Source organism: Lolium rigidum, chromosome 4, assembly GCF_022539505.1.
Source record: "Lolium rigidum isolate FL_2022 chromosome 4, APGP_CSIRO_Lrig_0.1, whole genome shotgun sequence".
In the NCBI taxonomy this organism is placed as follows: Eukaryota; Viridiplantae; Streptophyta; class Magnoliopsida; order Poales; family Poaceae; genus Lolium; species Lolium rigidum.
This window is the reverse complement of record NC_061511.1, coordinates 211,249,598-211,259,200: the sequence shown is the minus strand read 5'-3', so window position 1 is coordinate 211,259,200 and position 9,603 is coordinate 211,249,598. Positions and strand designations below refer to the sequence as shown.

Genomic DNA, 9,603 nt, shown 5'->3' with positions numbered 1-9,603 from the left:
TAAAACAAAAGATTAGTTGAAAGGACAGTGAGATGGTTGCATGCAACTCTCCTCGAAATCCGCACTCGTATATTACAATTCACAAAGTCTATTCCTATAGGTTGGCACAAAAGCAATTTTATTGAGACATGAGCAGGTTTTGTTCTTCTCGATTGGTATTTTCGGTATCTCGGCAGAAACCGCTTTTTTCGGATACCATCCACGAAAAATATTATCAACCAAAATTTACCAAGTTTTAAATAATTTTCTGAAGTTTAATGATTATTTGCAAATTATGAACAAATCTGTAAAATGGTTTTAACGAATTTCAGATGATATTGGCCGGTATTTCCGAAAACCTGAAATAACATTACCTAGCGATATATTTTCCTTGGGAGAAAATCAAAATTGGAATGAGAGCACTTTTTGTCAATTTAAGATGCTATGGAGACCTAATCCATATCCCCGAACATAAAAATATTTTTGTTCAACTCGAGTAAATATAAATTCTATTTGTCTTCACTAGATCCTCGCCCGTAGGCATGCTATCGTCATCTTGACTGATGGAGGTTTTGCACTTGCATGAGCAATTTTCTTATTCCAAGAACTCGGACAATCACCTCCATATCTTCTACTCTAAGTAGCCCTCAATGAGTAAATATAAACAACTTTAAAGATTTTATTCAATTGTTTTCCACAATTCAATTTATTAATTATTAAAATATAATCATATGAAAAACAAGGTTAAAGTGACACCTTTATGATGTAGCAATAACTAATTCATTGTGTATTTTGCAATGAAGATAGTAAACAGAAACGTTTCCTAACACAAAGCACACACACGCCCTTTGTTATTGCATCCATCTATTGAAGGGAATATCAAGGACTCTAACTCATGTGCTACAACTATACAACCATATTTTTATACCGACATATTGCAAAAGTATATGAAACTATGAATGTATTTCTCGAACACATAAAGATGATGCCCTCGCATTGCGAGGGCCACTATACTAGTTTACTTAAAAATAGTTATAAAAAAGTATAAATGTTTAACATAAAGATGTAAAAATACTATTTCAATGTTGCCTTTGCCGGTTGATGGAAGAACACAAATTTTTAGATCCTTAGAATCCTACTTTAGAAGGGAAATGTGTTCTTAAAGGCCAAAAGGATTAAGAGTGAGGAAAACTTGTTTTTTCTCTACATGCTATCACACAATGCATAATTGGATGATTTATAATTGGAGTTCCAGCATAGAAACTGTATCGTCCACAAGTGCATAAGAGAATTCTTCATCATCATCCCAATCATAAGTCGGCGATTTTTAAGCCTCCCAACATTGACAAACCACATCCAAACTTTGCTAATGATGATCGATTCTACTCATATATCCAATGTCTCATTTGACCCTTCGAAGCTTTCCATAACCCTCAATCATTAATATGTTAAAATTGAATCTCATGTTCTCTTTTCTTTCATCTCTTACATTGCAGAATTGGTATGGGGGCAATTGATGGATCACATGTTCCAGTTTCTCTATCACCCCACCTTGCTGCTCAATTCTATGATAGAAAAGGAAACCTCAGCCACAGTGTGATGATTGCATGTAAGTTCAACACTAATATCACTTACATCTCTTGTTGTTGGGAGGGACCTGCACAACTGCTCGAGTCCTTTGGTCTGCCATGAACACTGGTTTTAAAGTACCTAAATAGAAATTTTATCTTGCTAATGGAAGATACGCAAACACGTAATTCTTCCTCGCCCCATCCCGCCGTGTGAGGTATCGCCTAAACAAATTTTGCCATGGATGTGGCGCGCCATGTGCGGGAGGACCGAGGCATTTATCCTTTTTGGGCTTTTTTAGACCATTTCTTTGGTACCTCATTTTCTGCCTTGGCTAGAGGGCCCATGTAAATAACTTTTTTCTATTTAATCGAATGATAGTGTGTGTGTCTTAAAACCTTAAACAAAATATCAAAAGAGGAGGCATTTTTCTTTCTGAAATTTATCATTTAGATCACATATAAAAATAGATTTGAATGCAGATTTAGCGTAGATAGTTGACATATATACTGTATTTTTTCAAAAAGAATATCTGTTCGTTTTTGAACCAAGATTATCCGAGCTCGGAAGCAACAGTTCAATTTCGCTCTTGTTCACAATATGTATTATTACTAGCAAGCCCAATTTGTTGGAGTGCATGAAGGATATGGAGCACTCCACGAGAACCAACCTGAGGTTGGGTGGTTAGGTGGGTGGTTGTACCTCCAGCCCACCAGAGTGGTTAGGTGTGTCTCATAAAGGTGGAATATTCTTTCAGTGGGAAGCGACGTTCCCGTCGACAGCGAGGCGCCTGTGGTGACTTCGTCAATTTCAAGATCCAGTCCGCCAGCTCAGTCTTCCGGAGGTGCTCATAGGGGTAGGGTGTGCGTGTGTCCGTTCATAGGGGTGAGTGTATGCACGTGTATGTGAGCGTCTTCGTGTGTACTGTGTTTCTCAAAAAAAAAAAGATATGGAGCACTCCACTTGAAGAAACGGAGGGGACAACTTGGAGAATTTTATACAAGCTAGCCGTGTACTTGGTCACAGTTTGTCGGCGCGATGCGATCGATGCAGAGCAGTGCCGACGTACGAAAGAAGATGCCGATTCTATACAGCACCGTCCACCACCAGTGGGAACATCGCGCCGCGTGGGATGCCGCGTTAGAAGATTCCTCACCTCTCCATTTCCTATCACCAAATGCCACTCGCCGCGCCACGAATTCACGCAACCCGAAAGTCCACGGCGATCCTCAATGTCGAACCCACCGGCCGACCCGACGTCTCGCGATATCACCAAGTTCCACGTACCAAAGCACGCAAGAAATATCCCCACTCGATCGGATTCCACGCGGCTCTACACGTGGTGCCCACTCGGCATTCGCCTCCTATAAACAAACGCTGAGCCGATACTTCGATTGCGTTCCTATTCTATCAGCTATCCATCCATCCCAGCACAGCACATCGATCGATCCAGTAGAAAGTTCAAGGCAGAGAGCAACAGAGGAGAAAGCTTAGAGTCGGCGGCCATGGCGGGGCTGATGGACAAGGCGAAGGGGTTCGTTGCCGACAAGATCGCGCACATGCCCAAGCCGGAGGCGTCGCTCGACAAGGTGTCGTTCAAGAACATGACCCGCGACTCCATCACCGTGCACAGCAACGTCAACGTCACCAACCCCTACTCCCACCGGATCCCCATCTGCGACATCACCTTCTCCCTCAAGTGCGGCGGCAAGTAAGCACCTCCTTCCTGCCCTTTCTCCTCATCTGAAACATACCGTTGATTTTCTTGAGCCAACGGATTGATGGATCATGGATGGGTCGATCCTCGGTTAATTACTCTCGCTTGCTTATGTGATAGGGAGGTTGCTTCCGGCACGATCCCGGACCCAGGATGGATCGAGGACAGTGGCGAGGTCACCAAGCTGGAGGTGCCGGCCAAGGTGCCGTACAACGTCCTCATCACGCTCATGAAGGACCTGGGCAGGGACTGGGACATCGACTACGAGCTGCACGTGGGCCTCACCATCGACCTCCCCGTCATCGGCAACTTCACCATCCCGCTCGACACCGCCGGCGAGTTCAAGCTCCCCACCATCGGCGACTTCTTCGGCGGATCCAAGACCGAGGAAGCTGCTACCACTTAGAGCAAGTCTAACAGGCCCCGTATATTTTCGCCCCGTATAACACGAGTAAAGGGCCCTGTATCCAGTTTTCGTCGGCCAAAAACTCGGACGAGCTAGCAGAGCCCGTATCCCCACCCCGTAAAACAGAATATTTCTGTTTTACGGGGTGGAGATACGGGCTCTGCTACTCGTCCGAGTTTTGGCCCCTCATAACGAGGGTTTTAGACAAGCAATTTGCACAATAATTTCAGATCAAACATAGCACATCCAAAATATGTGATGCATAATTCATAGTTTTAACATCACAACACGATCATAGGCAATGTTCAAGCCACGGAATTCCCAAATCTGATCAACCATCAACGGATCCATCACCACCGGCGCCATCGCTCGCCGGAGACGCACCTTGATCACGAGCTTGACGGGCAGCCTTCTTCCTCGCAATGATGTCTGCCTTGGTCTCCTTCCACCACGCCAGCTGATCCTCGTCCATGCCGTCGGTGCGCATCATCATGATTTCCCTCTCCTCGGCCAAGAGCTCCTTCATGGCCTTGGCTTCTTTGGCTGCGATCATCTTTATGTCAAGCTCCTTCCTTGCTTGCACCTTGGCAAGCTTCACCACACTCTTCTTGTCGGTGATGAGGAGCTTGGTCTCCAACGTCTTCATTGTCAATGCCTCCTTGGACTTCATGAGTTGATCCAACTTCTCCCGGAAGCTAGCTGCTTCTTGTTCTACCTTCACCCTCTCCTTGGCCTTCTTGTTGCCCTCGGGCTTGCCGGTGTTTCTCCCACTCATGTCCTCCACTTCATCATCCATGGTGAGAAGTGCCTCCTTCTTGCACTTTGGCTCGTTGTCCCTCAACTTCCACTTAGGAAGATGTTGAAGGATGTCAAAGCAATGTTGGAATTGAAAGTCCTTGTTCTTAGAGCCGGCCATTTCATTGTACCTTTGTTTAGCGTACGTGGGCTGCTCAACAATAGTATGAGGAGATGTTTCCACATCATGAACACATAATATGGATAGCTTGCATCATCAACACAAGGAAAACTTACATAGTCCCCCGGCACGCATCCACTAGGGGGGTTGTCGGCCACTTGATCCATGGCAGCACTCCAACGAGAACAAGCCGGCTTGATGATGTTCCATCGGCCTTCAAGTGAGCGGTAGGATCTGTCCGCCATGCTCTTCGTGCGAGGCTTCAGCTGGTGGTACAGATCCTCAATGCGCTGCCAGTAGCGCTTGCCGCCTTGGTCCACTCCGGTGCACGCATCCATCCCCACCTTGCTCCAAGCTCGGACCAAGATGGTGTCTTCGATCTCGCTGTAGTTCGCCGTGCGTGGCTTCGGCGTCGACGAAGAACCGGCGGCAGCCGGATCAACCTCAACCACCTCCTCCTCGTCACCCTCATCCTCCTCCTCCTCATCAATCTCTTCGACGTTGCACTCGGCATCGAATGCATCCATACCGGCGTCCAAATTCACCGCGGATTCGTTGAGCATGTCCATGTAGGATGTTGTGGACTCAACATCGAACACCTTGTCTACGTCAATGGTGGATGGCGGCGGCGCGAGCGGCGCATTGGACGGAACGGAGGGAGGAGAGGGCGTGGCCTTGGAGGGTGGTGGAGGCGCGAGGCCGATGCGGTTGATGGCCTTTGTCCGCACCTTGGCCGGCGCGACGCCCCTCGGCCCGGCCGCCTTGGTCTTCAGCCTGGCCCCCTTCTTGGCAGCCGGCGGGGCTTCGGCCGGAGAAGCTGCGGCCGGCGCTGCTGCGGCCGCCGGCGCAGGTGATTCGAAGAATACCTTGGGAATCCTCTTCCTCTTCGACGGGATGGTGGCGGAGATCATGGCCGACACCGCCCCGGCGTTCGGCGCAACTCCGACGGCGACATCGACCACCGCGGGTGGAGGAGATGCATCGCCGGCGGCAGGCGGCTCTTGCGCACGGTCCATGGAAGCGGGATCCGGCCGGGAAGGGCGCGGGGGGGAGATCGGTCGGCGGCGGCGGCGGTTGGCTTCAGCGAAATGCTTCGCGCGTTGTGGAGTGGGCGATGCTGGTTTCACCCACTATCCCCGCTCCCACCCCGCACAAGTAGGGGGCGACGACCCGCCCCGTAATCCAAAACAGCAAAAATCGATGCGGGGGCCGTTTTTACGGGGCGTGCTAGACGGCCGGGTAGACGCGAAACCCTCAAATCGGCGGTTATTATACGGGTTTGCCCCTTTTACGGGGTCTGTTAGACCTGCTCTTAGGAAATGGTCTGCTCCATCTAGCTTGCTCTGCATCTGCATGGCCCATGTATGAGCATGATCACAGTAATAATAATATAATAAGATAATATGCATGGTTCAGACGTCCTGGTGGTGGTTATGGGGTTATATGTGTGAGGTGTTGGTGGATGTGGCTTCCAGGGGAAGCCGGTTATAAGGCATGGTCTTCTCTGTTTGGGCAAGAAGAAACTATGAACTAGTTGGAAATAGGATGGTCTCGTCGTCTCGTTATCTCCGAGTTCGAGAGAGAAAGAGGGCTTGGGCGCTTTCTGAAGCCCCCTTGTGGTTTTAGGGTTTGACTTCAAGTTTCTTTGGTTGGGTTGAGTTGGTTTTTCGCTGGTCCCTCCCTTATAGTAGAAGGACTTATTTATAATATGAGGGAGTAACCTCGCTTATGAAGCTTGTGAAGGAGATGAGGCCATGTCCCTAGCGTACCAAGACCCGCGACTTCAAGTACGGGCCCAATACTTGGATGGAAGGGTTGCACATCTGGGCATCATGGCCTGATTATTTTGTTCCGGTGTTGGCATCATGGGCATGGGGAAGTTCCTCACCCGTACCCAATTGTGCGGGGCATTACGTGAGGGGGCATAGAGGCCTTCTTCGGCGGTCTTGTCAAGGTGACGTTGTGTCAATTAGGTTGTTGCTCTTCTTCCATTTTGTGTCCCTCTTCTTCCTGGTCGGTGTGGAAGCGCCTATCTTCGTCTCTCGGCTGCCAAAAGCCAGCGGCGCTTCAAGTTGTCCCTCCCTCTCATCTAGCTTTGGTAGAACTCATGTACCCTATAACTGGATTTCCCACAGCATTTGTCTTACAGTAATCACAAGTTGACACTAAATAGAAAGATTAATAAAATGCAGGCATTTGCTAAGTGCCCCAACAGTTTACAGGGCAGTTCTCAATTTATTTTCTCCTTTGTGTTTACGTTTTACGGAGAAACTAACATACATATTAACATATATACTTCCCACCAAACAACTGTTGGGAATTCATACATTCAACATTCCCTAGTTAATATCTTTGTAGTCTTATACTCCAGAAACATCGATCCACCGAGGAATTTTTTACACACCATTAAATACAACCAACATTAATTTGTAGATAATGAAATACATTAGGAATTTATAATTGTAGTATATTAAGAAGCATAGAGTAAGTTATGAATTGACATGATACCTTTTGTTTGCTTAGATTTATTGAGATTTCATTGCAACACTATCCCAATCTAAAGAATAAAGTATAACTTTTGTGCGAAAAATTATACTTTTAGTTTAGCACAATGAAATAAAATTGTAAATTGTATAACAAATGGATATCTTAATGTATAATAGTGTGATTATATTTGTGCTTGTACTACTTTTACCATAGATTACTCTTAAATCAAGATGACAAAACATAAAGGACATATCTTTGCTGACAAAATATTCATCATAATGAAATAGAAAAGTTCAATATAAAAATGCAAAAGAGAGTGGATCTAATCATCCCAGATTTTTTGTGACCATTCGCATATATCCGTAGAAGATACGGGTTTGGACGCATGTCAGATTAATGCCAGGGTTAGTCACGTGTTGGCTCAGCGAAACATATCTAATTGTACACACGTGGTACGCACACCTATCCAACCATGCACAAAGGAAAATATGGTTCAGTTATACTATGTCAATTTTTTGTGAGCATTGTACGTACTATAAAAGCTAGAAGTACTATTTTTTTATCTGCTAACTTATTGTCAATATATACATTGGGTAGTATGGCAATGCAATCTTAATTATGTGTATATAGTACATAGGACAACACAATGTGTACGGAATCACGGTATAATCACCGTGATTAATCCTCTATCTAGAAGTTTGACAATACACTTGAGGGACGGAGAGATTTTTTTCCTCACCTTTCACAATTTGCTTTAAAGGACAGTAGGATATGGGCAATCATCTAGAAAAGAAATATAAAAAAGAAGAAGGTGCTACAAGCCGACATCCCGCATAATCCCACTAAATTGTGGGTTAATTCAAATAAAATTACTTATCCATTTAAAAATGCATATCCTAAACAATTTTAACTATGGAGCAGGTCACATCGACCCCACTATGCAACATATGTAGCACTGGCCTAACCGAGCCATGAACACTTATGGACCGGACATCGGTCCATACCGAGGCAAATCGTCTACGCCACATATGTCGGCTATTACCATGCGCCGCACACCCCACGGTTGCATGGATCGGCTTTATAGATCAATGATCCATTTTTTCAACCAAGGTTTTCTGAATTTCTGTTCGTTTCTTTTTTAGGTTGTTCCAATTTTCTGCTAGGTTTTCGGGTTTCAAAGAATGTTTGTTTTGAAAATTATTTTTAAAAATTAGATTTAAAAAATGTATAGGTTCAAATTTAAAAAAAATGATTTGAAAATTGTTGAAATTTGGAAAATGTTCAAATTCAAAATTTATTCCAATTCTTTTTAAAAAAACTCAGATTTTTGGAAAAACTATCTTAAAACATTATCAGTTTTGAAAAGTTTATATTTGAAAAAAATGTTCAAATTATAAAAAATAATTTTCAAAAATATTTTAACTTGAAAATATTTAGATTTAAAAACTATTAAGTTGTTTTAAAAATGTTTAAATTTTGGAAAACGCAAAAAACAGAAAAGAATAAAGAAACAAAAAAACGCTACGCCTCGAGTGTGCGGCACGTAGTAATGGCCGAAGTCGCGGTACATGACCTGTCCAATGATGCACCTTGTGAATATAGTAATGGCATCTCTAGAGGCCCGACGAAAATGGACGCAAAGTGCCTGTTTGCGTATATGTGAACAAAAAATAGGTCTGCTTCGAGCCTAGCATCCCGAGGCAAACTAACCGGCATATTTGTGCAGACGAATTCGCGAGCCAACTATGCATCAGAAATGCGTCGCGCGGACACAACGCTATCAGCGCACGCATCTGCGTCGTTCTCCTTCAGGCTCGCCTATTAGCGACTGTGCATATTTCACCTTCTGCGTGTTATTAATGGCTTCGGTCTCGCTTCATTATTTCGCATCACGTTCATGGCACTGCCACGCCTCCCCACGCGCCAGTATTGGTGCGGGTGGCGCTTGGGCATCACGCCAGTCGCCAGTTGAAGGCGGCGCCTATCCTTTTTAAGAGGAGTTGTCTGGCCACTCCTCACCGACAACCAACCTCCATTGCCATGGGCAAGAGATGGATGTTCCGCAAGATGAAGAACGACCGCTATGCCAGATCCTCTTGCAGTGTTGAGGAGAAAACCCCACGCACGTGGATTTTGTGCACCGACTGTTCGAGGAGAACCGACCAGTCTAGGACTATGTAAATGGTTTGAAAATATATTTTGGGAAAAAAGACACGGCAGGCCTCTAGGTCTATCCCCCTAATCCAAACAGACATACCAGACTAGTGAAGAAGTGAGTCTAGCTCACTTGGTTAGGGAAGTAGATGTACAATCCAGTTACCTAGGTTTAAGTTTCTATGGACGTGAATTTAGTTCTTATATTATTTAAAAACAAAACCACTCTATGATTTTTCGTACCATATTCCTTTCAAACAAAATTAATTTAATGGGTCTGACAGCTTGAGATGCCTAAATTAGACTGGGCTTGGGCTGAAATCCGTCTTGCTCGGATTATTATGGCCTGTCGGCAAGATGCAACTTTGAAACAAA

General features: G+C 45.0%; 1 protein-coding gene across 1 annotated transcript; it reads left to right on the top strand.

The window, feature by feature from the left end:
- The first annotated feature begins 2,884 nt into the window (after nucleotides 1-2,884).
- Nucleotides 2,885-6,139, top strand: LOC124649318 (desiccation protectant protein Lea14 homolog). The gene is made up of 3 exons (XM_047188970.1): nucleotides 2,885-3,259; nucleotides 3,386-3,666; nucleotides 5,899-6,139. The coding sequence occupies exons 1-3, from the start codon at nucleotides 3,054-3,056 to the stop codon at nucleotides 5,901-5,903; spliced, it is 492 nt and encodes a 163-aa protein (XP_047044926.1). The 5' UTR covers nucleotides 2,885-3,053; the 3' UTR covers nucleotides 5,904-6,139.
- The last annotated feature ends 3,464 nt before the right edge of the window (nucleotides 6,140-9,603 follow it).

Excerpts from the sequence above, each read along its gene's own strand:
- LOC124649318 (XM_047188970.1), top strand. The coding sequence starts at position 3,054 with ATGGCGGGGCTGATGGACAAGGCGAAGGGGTTCGTTGCCGACAAGATC. Across the intron at positions 3,260-3,385 it reads TCCCTCAAGTGCGGCGGCAA|GGAGGTTGCTTCCGGCACGA; the intron begins GTAAGCACCTCC and ends CTTATGTGATAG.